Below are 20,330 nucleotides of genomic sequence, written 5' to 3' on the forward strand. Positions count from 1 at the left end.
ATCAAGAAGTTTTCGGTTGCAAAGACATTTAACGAATCGCCTTTGTTTTAAAGGTAACGAACGAAGTATTTCAACGAAATCATAGTTATTAAATAACTAATATGCCTAGTTTAAAAAATAAAAGTTACAAAATTACGCCAAAATTCTTCATAAAGGTGCTGGTTTTTCAACCATGTAAAATAAGCAATTTTTGTGCTGTTTGTCCTAAGAGGCGGTCATGTCAGGCCCGCGAATAATTCAGTGATATTTCGCTCGGTTAAGGCGCCGATGTCCATTTTGTGGAAAGCGATTACGCGAAGGCCACCATTCTCCACGAAAACGCCATTTTTACCGCACGATTAGTTTCTCCCAAATCCCAGTACTATAAATAAGGTTACGGTTACTTAATACTTACAAAAAACTTATCAAGGGAGAATGGTACTTTAGAGATCAGTGTACCGAGAAGCCAATATGTCAAATAACCGGTGGTCATATGTTAACGTAAATTTAATTAATAATTTTCTACTTCAAGCTTCTCACTCAGCATCACTTCTCAAGTAATTTAATTTAACATTCCGAAATATAATACTCGTAAATACTCTCTAAAATCTTGAAGCTTGTGACATGGTATTGAAATTCCCTCCTCGTCTAGTCATTTCGAATGTCTGGAAAAATGCTTGTACCGTGACAGACAGACGTACTACTCTAGTGTTACAGTATTTTAAATACGCGACGGCGTCAAACGATCGCGGTAAGAATTCTGCAACGCGAGAACGAATAAGAGCTTTAAAAGTAAAAATCGCACAAACGCTTAAAGAAAGGAAAAGCACATAAACACAGTATTACCACAGAATACATAATAGTAGCAACAGAAATTGCACTCCTTTGTGTAGGATCAGATGCCGACATTTTAACGGTAATAATAATAATGCAAAATATCCAACGCACATGGTGAATATATTGGTGGTGCACCTTACTACTACGCTGACAAGAGCGCATTTTTTTTGTGTTTAGAATTGATCTACATCACCGCTCAAGCGTCAGGGTTGTATGAGCAAAGTAAAATAAATAAAAACTTAATTTTAAGAAGCATGTATTGTATTTACGATTAGAAAACTTTAATTAATCTAGTGGAGTTTGTATAATCGTACCATCTCTAAAGTACCTATTAATAAACTTCAGTGTTGCGATAATTCGAAATTAAACAAACAGTTTTAAAAGGTGTAGTGTCGGATAATAGACACGGTGAAGTAAAGTTAATGTTTTTATTAGCTAAAATAATTTTTTGCTATAGTTTTTTGTCATAAGTATTTCAAAATAATTTATTATTTAAAAAGTGTAGTTTTTTTTTATTATTTAAATCACTATAGTTAATTATTATTCCTAAATATTACAATTTTTCATTAAAGAAGAATAACAGCGCTATTGGAACAATAAACCTTGATTGCGACTATGATCGACCGAGCGTGTATAGATACGCGCGCGTGTGCAAACAGGCGCGTGGCGGCCCGGACTGATTTGCAACTTGAAGTTGTCGCGCGCTGTAGGTAATTATCTCGGCCGGCATAGGCGAGTGACGGAGGCCTGGTATTACGATCGTACTCGTGGCAATAAGTAATCATAAAGGCCGTATCTCATATAAGCAAAGTGCCTCGCCGTTACGACTTGCGAGAACGTGAGCAGAAAGAACGCGACACGCGCTTATTGGCACACCTGCTTACTCGCAGCGTTTAACTGCGTGTTAAAATAAAAATATTTGGGTACCATTTTGAGAGAAAATATTTCTATTGATTCAGCGCTAACCCTGCCTGCCTTGTATTCATAGCAATAAAATAAGACGAAAAGACCAGCAAGAAACGTTTAAAGCAATCCGATGAACCACAAAAATAAAACTCATTGAAGACGGAAAATAAAAACTCAAGAGCCGCTGCGATATTTATTTGATACCCAACCCAGCTTTCACCCGACGATCCAATTCCTTAGGCGTTAGAGGAGGACACAGACATTTTTTATTTCTTATTTTATACCTACTAGTGTTTTAGAGTCCCGGAGAAAATCTCGTCGAAGTTTCGGGAGATTACGGTACCTTTTCTCAAAGTAAAACCCACCCTCGGAAGTAATAGGTTCGTAGCTACTCGTATCAACATAACATATCGCATTTCAGATTCAAACACGACCGGGAAACTATTTCAACTTATACTATATCTGTTACGTAGTACATTACAAGTGCACGTGAGCTGAAAATGGTAGTGGAAAAGTGGGTAAATTGAAGACGGCTAGTTGTCCTATATATTCTAACACCTGCTGCGGTGAAACTGCGAATTTCAACGAAATTAACCGGAATCTTCGGGAGATAGCGAAACGTACCATTTTACGATCCAGATAAATTAATGAACAACTTTACCGACGCAGACATTCCTCACAGATTTAATCCGGATGCTTTCCGTGATTAGATTCCTCTAGTTTTTACATGGTAATTAGTTTTGACAAAACAATAAAACAATTTTGCGCAGTATCTGCATATCCTGACGGATATTTATTTTGAGAAAGTTTGGGGATTATAACCAGCCATTATTTGCGAAGCAAAAAGATGAACAAAGCAGAATTAACAGTAACTGAACAATCCAACTAATTAGTATTCCCGGGCGACACCACGATGCGACTTCATAATTTTCCTGCAAAACTTCAAGCAGTTCCACTCCACTTTCAACGGTAAGAATTTAAACAATCCCCTAATTTTACTTTCAACAATCTTATAACTTGACTCACCCTTCCGGGCTCTATTAAATATTATCGACTGGGCGATCTGGAGCATTGTGGACATAAAAAACACGCTGCCAAAGCGAAAATTTCTTAAACCAAAGTACAAATTTAGCGATTCAGAGAGTAGGTAGGACCTAAGTATGGTTGCAAGTTATATTATGTATAATAGGTATATGTAACACTGTAACAGTAATTCAGATAAAAAATTCACATTCATACATATTACCAATAAAAAGAACGTGTATTGACTAACGTCCACACATGAACACAGTTTATAAAAGTTCATGACTGATATTGGAAATTCTTTTCAACAAGCGAAAAAACCGTTCAACTGAACTCAAACTTTCGACACCGATGATGTTAGCACATTTGCTGTACCGGCCATCCGAACAATTCCATGAATGTGAAGCAGTCAGCTTGACAAATTCCATTTTGAAACAATAAAGAGCTTCAGTGGGTTTATTCTCGGATAGACAGTTGAGCAAACTTAGCTGGTGATGGCACAATACTTCGGTGAGATATTTGATGTAAGGAAACTTTGGTAAAGTCGACGCCGATAGAGTCTGCTACGAATATTGCAAACAAATACGATTGAAACATTAACACCGGTATATTCTGCTATTATAGCTCGAAGTCTGACTAACCTTAGCATTGAATGTGCCGAAATCTGGCATAGGCCGACAGTTAAGTGTAAGTAGTTATTTCTGCACTTTATGAAATCAAGGTAAATTTCTATTTCAGACAATCTTTATCACATCATAATTAATGTCACAAGTTTTGATAAATTATATTGTCGCTGACTGTACGTTACAAACATAGGATGTGTATGTGTTTGTGTGTAGATGTTTCTTCCGTCCTTCTTCACAAGCCATTACGTAGCTCCGCGTTCATCGGTCCTTTCTCCCGTAATTAACCCAGCCTTGAAAACTTTAAACATTAGCTAATTTACCCGACGGGACCGCGATCCTGCTCGGTTTACATGCACATAGGGATAGCATCTGTTCTGATTTTACTGGATATATCAGGACTATGACTCCCAACTTTTTGCTTAACATGAAACTTACTTGCGTGTGGACGAGCTCTATGTAGTCAAGTGAAGATTTGTAGTGGTTTTTCTAAAATGGCAGGGTTTTGTCATGCTTTATAAAATGTATACATGGTATTGGTAGCCCTACATGCACATAATGTACGTATACCATGGCTTACGGTCGCAGAAAAAACTTAATCTGCCACCTAATCTAACAATTTATCTGCACTAGCTTTTTTCAACTTGCGTTTTAATTACCACGTTTATTTCCTGGTATAGTTAACGGCATGCAGAGATTACCTTTGTTGTTGGCCGTTTTTATTAAAAACATGTTTGTTTTATAGCGTTTTTCATAAAGTACCTGTTTACGAGTGCATAAACAGCGTACGGTGCTTTAAACAGCTAGCTTCTGATCGCGGTTTCACGTGAGAGGTTTTCAGTTAGTTTCAGATATATTTTTTAACAATTTGTGTTAATAAAACTGTTGTGTGTCAATGATAGGTATTATATTATTGGTGAACTCATTTCAATGAGATAATTATGGCGTTAGGTATTCGAATTTCACAACAGATTATCTGCTGATATCGTTCAACAATAAAGTAATTAGGTATTGCAGATACAAACGATAATTTCGCACGACAAAGCGATTGCTTGGCGACAGGTAATTACATAGAAATTACTGAACCACAATCAGCTATCAGGTTGTCATTGTGCCAGACAACTTAAGTAAAATGTCTGCAAACAATATTCGAGTCTACAAAATTAGATTAGTTTAAAAATATCAGTTTCATACAATACTTTGTTTAAAAGCTCCAGTAGATTTTGTGCGCTACTTTTGCTCTAAATAGTGAACCAGTTTAATCCTTAGCAAAAGTTTGCCGGAGTATTTTCTCCAAAATGTTTTGTTCGATCAAGACAAAAAGTAGCTCGGGCTAACCCCGATGTCTATCACTGCCAAACAGTTCAGCGTTCATAGAAATTTCAAGATCAAAGATTTATTCTCGTGTAGATCGACCGGAGCTAGAATATCTGTCAACTCCTAAATAGATTTGATATGATAAGAATAAGATAGATTGTTCTCGTAACTTATGCCCGGGATCTTTGTTTCTAAGATGAAAATAATAATAGATCTGAGACGTAAATATTGCCCATTAAGTGTAAGCGAACAATGGCGGAGTGTTTTTACTGGTGGAACATTATCAATCATAGCATTCCGTGTGACATAAGTGGACCCTCTTCATGCGAGCTCAAACTTCCATTACTCACAAGGCCACACCCACTTCTGATACGTCATATACGTTGACAATGACATACTAAAGCTGCATCCACAGTCACATCACCTGCAGCGGATTCAATACTAACAAATACCTACACATAATTAATAGAGAAAAGCTCCGAAGCGACATCATACCAACATCTGAAGCTGCCGCGTTAATAACAATTTCTATGCAAAAGCATAATTATTTCAAAGCGCCATTTATTCGGTAGAGCAGTCGGGTTTTAATTATTTTTACCTTATCATCTCTCCCAGGTTGTGTTCTTTTTGACGCGTTACTTCCACCGCATTTATATGCAATTTATCGTTGCTCATTACACATGCAGTTATAAGTAACGCTACATTTAAGTTTTATGGATCTGATTAATACCCTCAATCCATTAAAGCGCTAGCGATGCGAGCACGCACATTTTTTAAACTGTTACTATCTAATGGGCCAAAAGGAGTCGATCGAAGCTATTTGAACGGCTTAAGTACTCATAAAATATCATTCGGCTGCTAATATTTCAAAAGAGCGTATAGATTTATCACAATTGATGTAATGAAAAATCTCTTCTTTCTTTCCATTAACCTCTATTATGTCTATGGTTTGTGAAAGAAAATAGATTTGAATAGGGCCAAATGCTGCAGTTAAAGAAATGAACTAAGAATCAAATCGCAGACAGTGGTTTTTTCAAACAAAGTATCTAAGAACAGCAACAAAAGATGTTGTCATAACAACAAACAAAGCAATTTAGTCGTTAACACGGATGTTGCAAATTAATTATTAGTGTTTTTAATTAGGGGCCTTATTGAACGGTCCGTTGGTGGGATGATGGCGAAGTGGCGCTCACCCGACTAACGATGGTTTGTTTTAATTAAACGCGGCTGGCCTTCCAGTGCGGACTCGGTCTTTCTTTTATAGCGTCGATCCGATGCGAAAAAGTATTTAGGGCGACTAAATTCATTAATGGCGGGAAGTATTCGGTTGTATACAGGGTGACAGGTGTAAAGGACGGGTTGCCAAAAACATTAACATGCAAATGTGTATTTTTCAGGACCTTATACTTAATATAAATTAAGTATCTTGTATGAGACATAATATTATTTCTGAAATTCCTACCTCAGAAATGGCTTTCATTATAATTTTAGAAATAATTAAACGCATTGTTTAAAAAATAGGGTAGATTCACGAAGACGATGCGCATCGTTACGTCACCCTACGAAAATGAAACGAGGTAGAAAAAATGCGGCAATATCGTAAATTTTCCGGGATGAAAATTCACAGATTTGCAACTTAGACGCATGAATACATTGTTGAAGTTTTTACCAACCTGTTTTTACACCCGATATTTAAGTGCAAATGTGCGGGCGTGTGAAGGGGGTAGTTGATTTTTATGGCGGCCGAAGGGGGTGATTCCTGTTGCTTATGGCGCATATAAACCCCCTCGCGTCGGTTTAGCAACTCCGCGAATACTCCAGTCGCGCTTGAGCCAGATCGCCTCGGAAAGCTTTCAAATTACCGAGATTCGTCTCGTGAATAGCTGTCGTAATGACGAGGAAAATTCTCGTACAAACGATGTAATATTATAAATAGCATTATTTAACGACGCAACATTAATTCCGCCCGATCCGGATTTCTGACTATTGACATAGAAATTCAAATTAACAAGAGCTGCCTGTGCAATTACTTTGGTGTCGAGCTTATTACAATACAATTTAATAATGGATGTCTTGGATAGGTCATTGGGTTTAACAAATATTTGTGGTGTAAATATTTCTTTACGTTAAAAAACACCTATTGCATAAAATAAATATTATTGTCTTTCATGATCTTCTAAACAAAAGCACATTGTTTCAAAATGACACAATCCTATTTTAAACATCCTAACTAGAATAACATTATTATACACTTATTTCAATGTACTCTACATTAGAGATCTCAACAGATAATCATACAGCTGATACAGCCAATTGCATCTTTGCCAAGCAAGAACTCCCCAAATGTAAATACTTATATTATGACAATTTAAAAGCACGTAAAAGTGAAAAGCGGAGAACGCGAAATCTTGCGAATTCTCATGTTAATGGCGTAAATGAGTTACGCACGGCGAGTTCGCGAATTCCGGGATACTTTTGCATATTCCTAGAATTCTACGGTTAACTACCTTCCTCGGAGGGGTTGTGTGCTTACAGTGAGCGAAGACGATTCTGAATATTTTTAAACTTTGCCCTTAAACGCAAAATGATGGGTTTGCTTGGGTAATTCAATATCAAATTCCGGATTTATTTTTATTCGCTCAACTTTTGAAGCTTCAAGATACTACATATAATAATATTATTCAAATGTAAGTATCTACTTTAAGGAGTAATATAAAACAAAAAACGGTTAATTCTGTAGTGGTGCTGTATTGTTATTATTGACATCATAACTAGACTAGGTCTTCAAATGAAAGTTACGAAAATGTTCCTTCAAGAAATCTTACAGGATTATTCACAGCGCTTGACTTTATTTATAGTTGAAACAATAGTAGAGTTGTTTCGATGTGTTCGTAAGATTCAACTCGATAAACATGGTCGTAGTTCACCACAGTCTTAAGTCTCGTAAACAACAGAGCATCGAGGATAAAGTTTTCTCGATAGAAATAGTATTCCCAAGATAACAATAGAATGTTGTATAAAATGCCTACACACACAGATACAAGATACGAAGGTAAGATACTACATACTTTGTACGTCGGTATTTGTGCCACTATGTGAAGCAATTTAAATCATTCACACGGGGGTACACATAAGGAGCATAACAGCTATGCAGATTATAAAATACCTGCAGTAAATTAATTAAGAGATAGCGGTAAGCCCGCTGTCAGTTTAAGCATCCAGAAATTAAAACTATATAGTTCTCTTAAATAATGTGAGTAAATTGCGATTAACCAAGGAATTACTTCTGCAAAACATTCATTTTAGCCCTAAAAGCTTAATCCTTTAACGAACTATGATTAAATAGTGACTTTAAAATAAAATTTAAACAGTTGTGTCGTTTAAAACCCACTTCGTATTAAAACAGAGACAGGCTAAATTTAATCACTCAGTTCCTCCGCCCCTTTTCGTATGTGATATTTTGAGTCGAATCGCTACAGAAAACTTAATATGAAACACGTGTAAATCTGCATTTAAGCAATTAAAAGCCCTTTGAAACTTTAAGCCGGCAGCTAGTTACTGAGTGCGACTTGTGGGTAAGAACAAAAAGGGTCTGAGAGCTCTCTACAATCCCAAATCTCTAAAACATTATTAATTAGGAAGAATATAAGTCTGGGACCGTAAAAGCTTTAATTCAAAGAGAAGTCAAAATCAGATTTCATTTATACAATTTGGGCTTGTTACAAGTACTTTGAAAATTACACTCTTACACTGCCTGCTGGTCGAAAGAAGTCCTTTGTGTGACTTATGGTACTTACGTAATTTATTACGTTTGTTACAAATTGTTCTGGCCTTTCCCGTTTCACAGTTTTAATAACACTTTACTTTCTTTTTACACAAGTTAAATTCTAACGTTACATGCAAATCGGATTGTTTGAAAAAAATATAATTTTGTGCTTTTGAGGTCAACTTAGGTCGTCGGTCCAATTAGATCGTATCAAACGTCTATCATGTCAAAGTCTGACACCTAGTTTGTGACCTTACAATCCAAGTTATAGAAAAAGAACAAAGATATCTCATGTCGCATTTGGTATCTGAAAACTCATTTACAAGATGTCGTGACAGATAAGAAATCAATTAGGCTTGAATCACTGTTCAATCATTGATTAAATCAACATACAATTTCGGTTGAATCCAATCCCCTGTGGCTCTTGAATGAAATTGGAAAGGACCTTTTAAAATAAATTAAAATCTATAGTAGTAAAAAGCGAAGAGACATTTTAAATTCTAGCTATAAATTGTCCACCTGCGGAGGCTATAAAAAGTGGCAATAAGAAACCACGTGGTCGGGATGCTTGCCCAAGGATGGCGAAAAAGGTGGCTGGAGAGTTAAGCCGCTAGACGTTTTATTTTTCGACCCATTTTACAACATTAACTATTGCAACACTTGAAGAAAGTTCCGCTATTTTTAAAAGGTAAGTTTGACTAAAAGGATTAGGTCTACTCGTATTTACCTACACTAACATAGTGCTTGTAAACAAAAAGATAGCTGTTTAATAAATAGTTATATCAGACCTTTCATCGTATAGCTAAATAGGTTTACTGCAGGGATTTTATAATTGCCAACACTGCAGATTTGTGTCAACAATCAAGTGTAAATTAGCCCTTTAATACCCTAAACAAAAATACGTTAGTTTAAAACTCATGTTAAAGTACTTAAAACATTATTTATTTACGATGCTCTTGAAAACAGCTTGTTATAAAAAGTTTGTAATGGAATCTAAAGCATTTTAGTGTTCACAAAACATTTTGTTTTCGTTTACGAACAGGCGATTTTAAAAACAATGAAATAAAATTTTAATGGCAAACGGCACAGCCCTACTAGATTAAAGATCCAGATATTAATCTCGTAGCGATATTACGGCATTGTTTAGTAAACAGCAATATTTAGTAGTGTCGTGACAGTAATCCGGGCGGTGCAGTCGAGCGGCGCTCATCACAAATTCTAGGGGGCGCCACGTTAAATGTAGGCCACGAAGTTCCCACCGCCAGCCGGAATATTGCTTTGTCACTTGGCGACGTCGCAGCATCCTAAGCCCAAGTAATTGGAAATAGTTGAAATAGACGACTCGAAGCTACATTGCATCGACCTGTCTATCTATAACTACAACCACAGCGCCTGTGTGCTTCGGACGGCTTTTATTAAGCGTTTTTTACCGGTAACTCAACAAGCGACAGATGTAATAAAACGGGAACAAATAAAAGTAAGTGGTCCTGACGGCTGATAAAGTACGTACACCATTATTTTCGCGCCATGATTGGCCGACGAAAGCTGGAACGCAAAATTCTTGGCACTGAATATTCTTTTAGCATTGTGTATACGTCGGACTCATTTGGTTTATTGCACAAAAATAAGGAAAGGGGGGACTACGTCTCGGGCATTTGCAATTCTATTGTATTAAACGTCGTTTAGGATGAACGCAATAAAACGTTTTTCTTTTTTATCGCTCATGTGTTCTACGTAATTAAAGATAGGGCCGGTTCTCACGATGATAAGTAAGCCCCATCGCCCGTGCAAGGACATTGTTAATCCGTTTCTGACCCTGCAAATCTTTTAACGCCTTGATCCCATGAAAATAACATCCAGTAATTTGAATTAACATTACATTATAAACGTTTAAAACGACCCTAGTTACATAACCGCGCTTAAGCCGATTTACGCAATTCAAATAAAACCAATGGGCACTATAAAGTTTCCCCCAATTGGGCCTAAAATAGCTTTCCTAAATCTGTCGTCCTACTGCCTATTAGAAATCTGCGGCGTACAAACGAAAAAAAATGAGGTAGCGCAAAAACCCGACAAGAAACCAGAGCAGTCAAATTAAAAAAGTCGTAATAAACGATAAGTGCCACCGGGGGACGCGTGGCGAGTGGGGTAACCGCAAAGCGCGAGACGGAACTTCGGAATAAAAGAATTTCGTAGCGCCTCCCGTAGCGCCGTAGCGTCGTAGCGCCCCGCAGCGGCGGTCGACGACTCGCGCCTTCATTATTATTGGATTCATTGTTTTTCGCTTGACGCCACAAGCCATGTTATATAATTTCTTGAATAATTCATGAGAGCATTCGTCGATGATAAAAACGGCGGTGTGTAATTTGTAGAGAATGTTTCACCTTTTAAATCACGGTCCTCCCTTCATGTCGGAGGCAGATTGACGTACACATTTTCTTCGAATATCCGGTATACATAATAGCATTACGGGAATGTTCTGTCGAAAAAACGACGAAATTGAAAATATCGACTGCCTGTCATGTCCACGCATTATAATGGAGGACCTACTTCACATTACATTAAGCTGAGTAAATCATTACATTGATTGGTAATAACGTGATTGTGGAATATGGTAAATGTAAAACCGGTTTATTACGTGAAAAGATCGGAAGCATTGAAATACTTATTTCAATTGGAGCTTTGATTTCAAATACCTAAATGGTCTCAAATAATAAATCATTTCAAGAACAGTTCAAAATAAGAAAATTAAAAACGCAAACAATACTAAGAAAACGATACGTCATCTACACGCGTTCAATCGTGTATGAAATCCCAAAGAAAACGGGCGCACTGGTCTTGATACTGTGGCATTCGGGCTCAGATTTGTATGAAATTGGCAGTTGCAAACTACGACCGTACCTATACATACATATGTAAAGTCACACAAATTGAAGTCAAACGATGCATGTTCCCACACCGCACCTACAACTTACCGAACACAATTTATGTGTAGTAATAAACGAAACTAGAACATTGAAGCATGAACTTAGTTTGGCAAATTCGTTCCAATTTTCGATTCATTGATTCAAGTCAATCGATTAAATAATACTCATTGGATTACCTCGTTTGGGGGTTCAAACAAAATTCACTGGAAATAAGGGTAGGGTTATTCGAATTCGCACGTGTAATCTTGCCTGTTAGAATTGGGATATACTCTAAAAATATTATTTAAACTCATGAAATGTGTATTGTCATAAATAGGTATGTACGAAAATTCAGATTCCTGATTGTGATCCCTGATATTTAGAACTTGATGGTTAATTGAATTGAACTATCTTATCAGACCAACAGATATTCAATACGCATTCAATTACAATAATGCATGATGGAATCGTCCGGTGTAAATGGTAATAATAATGCCATAAGGCGATTATCAGCCGTGGCATGTCAATGAGATAGAGATCGCATCGGCGGCTGTGTTGATTGATACCGGCCCTCGTGTACACTGCCTAACTAATCCAATACGCATTTAACCGAACAAGGCAAATATTAACATACATAAATACAGGACACAACACGAATTACTTAATTCTTTAATAATTCAAACGACCTTTTCAGAGCACGCATACAAATCCCAAGCCACTCAGTTTGACGATAAAACATTATGTTCATTGTTCTCATAATGAACATCATAATTATGTCGCAGATTAAAGAGACATCACGTTTATGAATAGAGCTATGTAAACGGTTGCAATTAAATTGCTGAATTCACAAACCTTATTAAACTTTATTCGCATACATATTACATTTTATATTACTTTCGCCGGTCAATTTTACAATAGTTGAACTGGAAACGCATATTCTAGCAAACATGTAGCGCAGGTATTAAATGCAACGTAAAGCATGACAAATAAACGTTAAAATGTTACTCGCGTTCAGTGTAGAAAATCCCGATGGAGGTTGTAACCGCGAAATGAGTGCTTTATTTTAAAATCTACAACAGCTACAGGCTGTACGGCTGTGGTCGGATTACGGGCCATTCTGTGACATAATTGGCACCAATATAGCGAAATGGCGCTGCGGGCTGAGGCACTGGCAAGATGCGCCGCTGATCAGTATGCGCCGCGCGCCTCCGCCACCACGACCGCCTGCAATATGCTGAAATTGCTACGTGGCCCACACATTCCTACAAAATCCACAACAAAAGCAATTCATTAAAGCTCATCAACGACAAACAACCCCACAATAACCATGTAACACTTTAATACACCAATTAATCATCGGTTCCGGTTGATTCAATAGTTACCTGAAGTAAATACAGCATCCCAAAATTGTGTTTGTATTTCCGGCACGTAAGCAAAGTAGCGATAATATGAATTTACGGTTCGGGTACTCAATTCGACGTTTTGTTACGTCGTATGAGTTATCAGAGTTCAATTGTAATTATGATACATTCAAACATTGTGATAAAGGGGTGTGCTAAACACAGTGGTGATCTAGAGCCGCTATTGTGCACGTGAGATAGATATAGGGATGAGTGGCTTAACCGGATTACGGCCGGAGGCGGTGGCTGATTATTCCGCAGCTTGATTTACGATGACGCGATACGGTAAGGCGTCGCCGACCTGCTTACCTAATAGAGGAGCGAGCCCGAAACGGACAATTTATAGTGTCACACATACCGATACAATCAATTCCGGACACCCGAGAAAACAGTGTGAAATATGAGACCGCTATGTGTCAATATCTACATCAAAGAGGGTCAGCACCGCCCAGACTGGTGTCCGACGTTTCCCGAGTCCGCCCTCGCAGCGGGCGTTTCGACAGGACAGAAAAAGTAATTTAAATGCGGGTCGTACTAGTGATTAGCCCGAAAACTGGAGAAGAGGCACCTTGACCCGCCGTACCTACATCTGCGGACGTGAATGGAACGCCTTAATAACTTCACCCAACTTTTATCTCTGCACTTGGGATAAAATTAATAATACACAGTGAAAGTAAAACAGCTGTGTCCTAAGTTAAATTAATATCCACCACATTAATGTGGACTTCGCTACACAAATAGAAGTGTCCCGTTCGTTGTGGGCGGCAAATATCGATTTAACTTCAGTCATAAAGTAAAAGTTGACACAGCTTACTATTTAATCTGCTAGAAGAGAGTCTGGCAATCCTATATCCATGGAATTGCTAATAAGTTAATGCTCCATTGCTAACATAATACATATGAACCAGTGCCGCTTAGTTGCGCTACATCAAACGTATACTCGTAAAGGCTTTAGCGTTTATCCTTTATGGAACGGGGAGGGACATTGCCTTTGAATCTTTGGTAATCTGTAATACAAATTACGGTACAAATAACGTCTATGGCAATTTAATGTTGCCTTAACCTTTAATTTGGGTTAAAAACATTAGAATCCTTTACCAGGAAGGTCGTAAAGGTACAATTTATTGTACGTACATAATCAACATGAGAATCGGTTAGAAGATTATAATAGAACGGTACATTCAAAAAGGTTTAAAACGATTACGTAATTGTATTTTATCAAATAAACATGATTTCATATTCATGAACGAGTCACATTTTTCTGAAGCTGTCAGTGGCAGAAATAATGGGGGAAACTACGAAAAATATTGCAGATCTTTTATTATTGGAGTTATTTTATTTGTATCCGCTTCGTAATTTTCCGAGATTAATTCGTTGGTTTGGCAATTCTTTTTTTTTTTTGTTTTGTTTTTGAAGTGAATAATCCTTTAGGAGTGTTTCCTGCTTATAGGAATTCGTATGAACATATGAAATCGATTAATTCCTAGAAGTTTATCAATAGTTAGTACATAATTTTACTCTACATAACTAATTCAAGAAAAATATCTAAGAAACAAGTTATTTTTGTGCAATACTCAGCGGACAAAAATTTCTTAGCGCTGGGTAAGAAAATCTACTTCTATAATCGTGGTGATTATGTTGAAAGGAATAACAATGAAGAATGTTCACTAATTTTGTTTTTTAGCTTTCTGTATTCTCTGTTAAAAATAAAAAATACAAGTGAAAGAATTATTTCGATACGTTAATTAGTTTCCAAGATATTGAATTTTAAAGGTGCGGGCGGCGGCCGGCCCGCCATTTTATGCGCGTGACGTCATATTACAGTGACTGGCTCAAATTTGTATGGGTGGAATCTTGCAAACTGAATTAAGACCCACTTCCGGACAACCGATTAAGCTGAAATTTCGCATACACATGTAATTTGGATGACCATGCAATATTATGATGACATGGAGCTGATCTGATGATGAAGCTGGAAGGTGGCCATAGGAACTCCATAATAAAACGACTTAACTCCATCGAGTTTGGGCTCGTTCGTTTTGTATTGACGAGTACTTCAATTATATATAGTAATCAGGGTCTGATGATGGAGCTAGAAGGTACTTCGCAATAAAACGACTCAATCGCATCAAGTTTAGGTTTGGTTCAATTTTAATTTCTGTGATGGGTCTGGTTGTTAATATGTATAATATGTATGTATTTACAAAAAAAAATGTATAAAAGTATGTTTATATCCGTTTTCTAGTGAGCGGACACTGTGAATGTACGTCACGTGGAGTCACGTGACCGTTCAGCGGGACTCGATATTTAAGCGAACTTTGAATGCCTATAAAATCATAACTACTTGGTATTTTTGAATGAAATAAAAACAAATGTATATGTTTATGTAAAAGCTTAACTGTAACATAGGTTTCAAGTGATTTTGCATACCTAGTAACATTCTCAATTTCGTATTTAGTACCCCTTAATGGCACAGGTTTGTTCCATTACTTATAACACAAAGCGAATGACAAGTTCGTTCACAAAAGGTTATTTTACCTACCTACCTACCTAATTGGGCTAAATGGAGGAAAGTTGAATGATAAGCTAGGTAACGGGAACTTTGCGACGGTACATAAAGACATATTGTGATGTGGAACTGTATGGAATCGTGCTCGAAATACATTAGTAGGTATTTTGTCATGAATAAAATTACTTATTTGGAGTTAGAAGTTCTTGATAGGTACGCCTACCTACATAGGTAATCTGTCTTGAGCACATAAGCAAAATTATGGCTTCATTTAACGAAAAAAAGTCATAAAACATATGTAACAAGACTTGTTCTTCCTAATTACATTGTTTACAAAGAGCCAACATGTTTTACGCTGTTCGTCTGTTCTGTCTAAGCGTGGGTAAATCTGCCTTTGGTGAATTCCAGAGGATTATGTTTGTCACTACCTATAATAACATCGTCACTATTTTGTTCTATTTCCATCTGGTCATAAGTAGAGTATAGGCCAAATAGTCTATTTACCTCTGAATTAGACATAAGTGCAGCTGTAGTGGAGGCTAAATAATCTGATGATTATGACGTTACTGTATCGTATACACAAAACAAATGAAAACTACAATATCATCACGGTAGTTGTGTCGGAATTGGTCCGTGCCGACGGAGTGCTGTCTCACGCCTCCACCTAAAACGCTTAGGCTAGTGGTGTTAAATGACATCACTGTATCACATAACAAATTAAAACTCCAAAATCATCACGGTAACGTTGTCGAAATTGGTCCGTGCCGACGCAGTGCTCTCGTCACCACCTTTCAACGCGTAGGCTAGTGATGTTAAATCACGTCACTGTATCACTAAACATTTTTTTATTGGCGGTCAAGCTGTAGATCCTGGCTACACGGGAGTTGTAGCGGTAGAAACGAGAGGTGGGAATAATCCCGTTTAAACAAATAAAGACTCAAAAATTTTATTCACCTACCTGAATTGGGCTGGTTGTCGGAATTCGGCCGCGCCGACGGAGCGCCGTCCCTCGCCTCCACCTCCAACGCATAGGCGCCCTGCTTCTCCCTGTCGAACACCACCTTGGTGAAGATCTCCCCGGTCTGCATGCTGATCTCGAAGAAGTCCTTGCCCTCGTTGCGGGGTGAGTCCACGATGTAGTAGTACACCTGGTGAAGAAACTTTTTGGTTAGGCACGTAACGTAAGAAATGTATTTAAAAAAAAGTTTTGAAAATGGAATTGCAAGTCGCATTTTTTTTTATTACTCGTACGATTTTCGCATACAGCCAGTGTATAATTTATATTATATCAATTCTTTTTTAAATGTGTAATTCTCATCAGTGTCTTTGATCAGTGTGCTTACCATGAGTTTACGTTACGTGTGCTCGCTAGCGACTGCGTAAAAAAATGACATTAATTGTATGACATATTGTGCAGCGCCCCTAGCGGCTACTTTCAAGAAACAAAATCTCCATAGAGATTTTTGACGTTTTCGCTAGCGAGCACACCTAACGTAAACTCATGGTAGGTACACAGATCAGAATCATAACTAGTCTAGAGAGAGATAACATAAAACCGTGCCAAACTAACAAAGCTTTGTTTCTATGACAGTTCAACTAATATAAACTAAAACTAATAGAAGTCCTTGTGTTTCTTTTTTTTTCACTTATGTTCCAACTAAGAAAGGAATCCAGGCCCTGTTAGGTAATCTGTGGCCATGCTGTATGAAAGAGTGTAAGGATACAGTCAAACAAAGTAAATAAAATATGAAACACAATTAAGTTGTTATGTTTGTAAAAATAAGTTCTCTTTTTACATAATTTCAAAACAAGAACTTCAACGGTTGTCAATAAACAGTCGACGGGGTTTCAAGAAAGTTTTTATTTTTCGGTAAATCGAAATGTAACTTCGTCCTCGGAACTAGTTCAAGTCCATTCCAGCGGGGCTGTTTTGAACACGAGTGAATGTACGTAGATACGAGTATAACTGTGTATACAGGGTGGAATTTTGTAATGCCACCTGGAGGGAAACTCTTAATACTGTAGATAGAAAGTTTTACTCAAAGGAAACATTCCTTTATTTTGGAAAAGAAAGAGAACTGAATATTTAACGAAAATTTTCGAAAAGTTATTGCCATACCATTTTTGTAAATAAATGAAATAATTTAAGATTTCAAGATTTTTCTTTCATTTGATTTATCAAGTTAGCTATAGAGATTTCATCCCTAACTATCGATGCAATAATTAATTTTTAACAGATTTTAGTCGGTTCGATCCTTGGATGTAGCAAGCGCATTTTCGAAAATCTTTGAATGCAGTTTTCTTCCTTTTCAAAAATAAAGGAATGTTTTATTTGAGTCAACTTTTCTATCTACAGTATTAAGAGTTTCCCTTCAGGTAGCATTTCAAAATTCCACCCTGTATATGCCGTCTATTCTATCGCTCTAAGCGAAGAAAATCCGGGATACGGGAAGGGAAAACAACCAGATACAAACACAGGATTTTTCAGCAAGTTAAAATAAGTTCGATTGATAGAATGAAGGTTTAAATGTAAGTTAGTTTTCAATTGTATAGGATTACATTCAATCCTCGAAACCGAAGTTTAATCAACACGGTTATATCCAACTGTAGATTTTCTGTCAATATCTTCCATGCAGTCAGTGTGTACTTGCTGGTAAAGGATTTTAACTGGTAAAGAACTGTTTACGTCAGTTTACCTTCAAGTTGAACGTTTCAACTGTTTATGCAACTTTTCAGTTATTATTCATGAAAAATATTTGACAGAATTAAAACTGTAAAGTTTGTGAAGATAGGCTTGTTACTTCTTCAGGCAAAAACTTCTGGACGGATTTTGATGAAACCTTTCAGGTAATATCAGACTAGCACATAGTAACTTTAGATGAAGTCGCGGGCAAAAGCTAATGATAAATATTATCTCTAACATGGAGCCTGTGTGAAGACCGTCTATAGCAAAGTGAATGGAACGGCCTTTGCGAGATAACTTAGAAACTGAAACTTAGATACGCCGAACTTGGTCACACTTACCTACCTATGTGAAATCCTGTTCTTGCCTTTCGCTAATGTAAAGTAAATATTAACGCAGATCGAGTAGGAGAATTTTATAATCTGATTGTTTTTAAACCTCTTGAGAATGAACAAATATTATGAATGTTTAATGGGTAATAAAGCAAACTATGCTTTTACTCAAATCTGGATAAACTCACTAAGAACATTCAAGTTTTAAAGGCACTAAAATTGAGGACCCACGAGTATCCGCGTCTTCGCATTCTGGCATCATGAAAACTTATAGAACGATAGCAAACTTTTACGATGGCTATGAATTATCAAAACTGTTCAGTTCCACTATCAAAACTTTGAGATATTTCATTAGAATGAAAAACTTGTAGAGACAACTTTAAGAAAATTTCAAAAGTTTCACCCTATATTTTACTAATCATGTCAGTCAATACAGAATCTATGTCAATAATCCTGAGGCCAACAATCGCCTCTCGGACGAACTTTATCAACTTTCCTAAGAACTAAGTTCAAAAGGGTTAGAAACAGCCCTTTTTCATGTTGTAGGTTCGATCTCGCAATGGTTCTACCCACACATTTAATCTCGATGTTTGAAGATTTCAGTACATCAAAAGATTTATTTGGTCTTAAATAATTATCATTGCAAAGACACAACTCGTAGTATAGGATTTTAAACTTTCACGTTCCATATGATTCAAATAGAGAATAACGGGTCTCAATGCTATATTTTTATGAAAGGAGTACCTACCTGCTTACAGCCTTAAAGAATTACGGGTCTCAGCTCAATGCGATATTTTTTATGAAGTGAGTATAAGTACCTCTTGAAGATTCGGCTGCGTTGCTACAGCCGTGGTCACAAGTAAGTCAGTCTCAGTTACCAAGAAACGTTTGTTCAGCGAGATCTCAATGCACTATAGTTGCAAGTTATCTTAGCGCGTTCGCCAATACCTAAGAAAGCTCTCATAGTTAGCAATTCAAACATGCAAGTGGGGCAAGTTAACGCGTATAACAGTTGCTCTGCACCAGCCACTTCGAGTGGTGAGCTCTGCCCGTTGAAGTACATGTTTGAGTAAGTACGATCTTCGTGTGTTACCTGCGGTACGTCTTGCAAACTTAAACGAAAACTTTGGAACAATACCACCGAACTAATTAACGATTCCAATAACGAAGAGGTAGCGAAAATCTGAATGCTATCTTAGATTATTGACAAATTTTCTTATCACATCGATGCCATTATGAAAATCAATGGGTTATTTAGCATTTACGCCATGTACCTACTATATTTAATATGTAGTTTCTGAAATAAAGCAATCCAAGGAGTAGTATTGCTGTTACGAGATCGGCGTGTAAGTATTCTGTGTGTATCGAGAATAAGTTCTAATAGTGAGTTGGAGAACAGTGGTACCAGTGAGGAACGTAGTTAAAGACTTAAGACGGAGGGTAGAGCAATTAGTCTGACAATGAACACACACCCACATTCAGTTTAGTTCATTCATTCACTATCAGGCCACTTAAAACTGTAGCAAAGCCACTAATACGGATAATATTGCGAAATTAAAAAATATTGCCCGATATAGGTAGGTATATCGAATTTCCAAAGTATAACTGTGTATACAGGGTACATAAGTTAGGATTTGTGTTCACTTGTTTAAAAAATGAATATTTTTTTAACTGCCTTAAGTACTTATCACTATTAAATAGTGTAGTAAAAGCCGGGAACATACTAGACATGTTTCCTTTCTCTCGTATACTTCAAATAGTAAACACGTTTTAAAACTAACACATAGATCAACCTGCAAAAAAATCCAGGCCAAAAAATATTCTTGAATGGCAATGAAATAAACTGTCTGCATAGGCATGCTAAACGAAGGCAATCTATTTAATAATTCACAATCGAAAGCAATCCAAAGCGCAATCACAACGGGCGAGAATTGCATTTTTGTTTCCACCGGCACGTAAATTATAGACAATGTAAAATCGCAATGGTAGCATATTTGCACAAAATATACACTGTGCGAACATTTCAACGTTTGCGTGTGCTAATTTGCT

At 37.0% G+C, this 20,330-nt stretch overlaps 1 protein-coding gene across 5 annotated transcripts in view; it reads right to left on the reverse strand.

Moving 5' to 3' along the window:
• Window positions 1–20,330, reverse strand: part of LOC135087825 (neural-cadherin) — a 368,977-nt gene that overhangs the window by 278,612 nt on the left and 70,035 nt on the right. For all 5 annotated transcript variants that reach the window (XM_063982631.1, XM_063982629.1, XM_063982630.1 and 2 more), the window contains one exon: window positions 16,225–16,414. In XM_063982631.1, coding sequence (XP_063838701.1) covers window positions 16,225–16,414 — 190 coding nt within the window. The remainder of the gene's footprint in view (window positions 1–16,224; window positions 16,415–20,330) is intronic.

This window comes from Ostrinia nubilalis, chromosome 3 (assembly GCF_963855985.1).
Source record: "Ostrinia nubilalis chromosome 3, ilOstNubi1.1, whole genome shotgun sequence".
Taxonomy (NCBI): domain Eukaryota; kingdom Metazoa; phylum Arthropoda; class Insecta; order Lepidoptera; family Crambidae; genus Ostrinia; species Ostrinia nubilalis.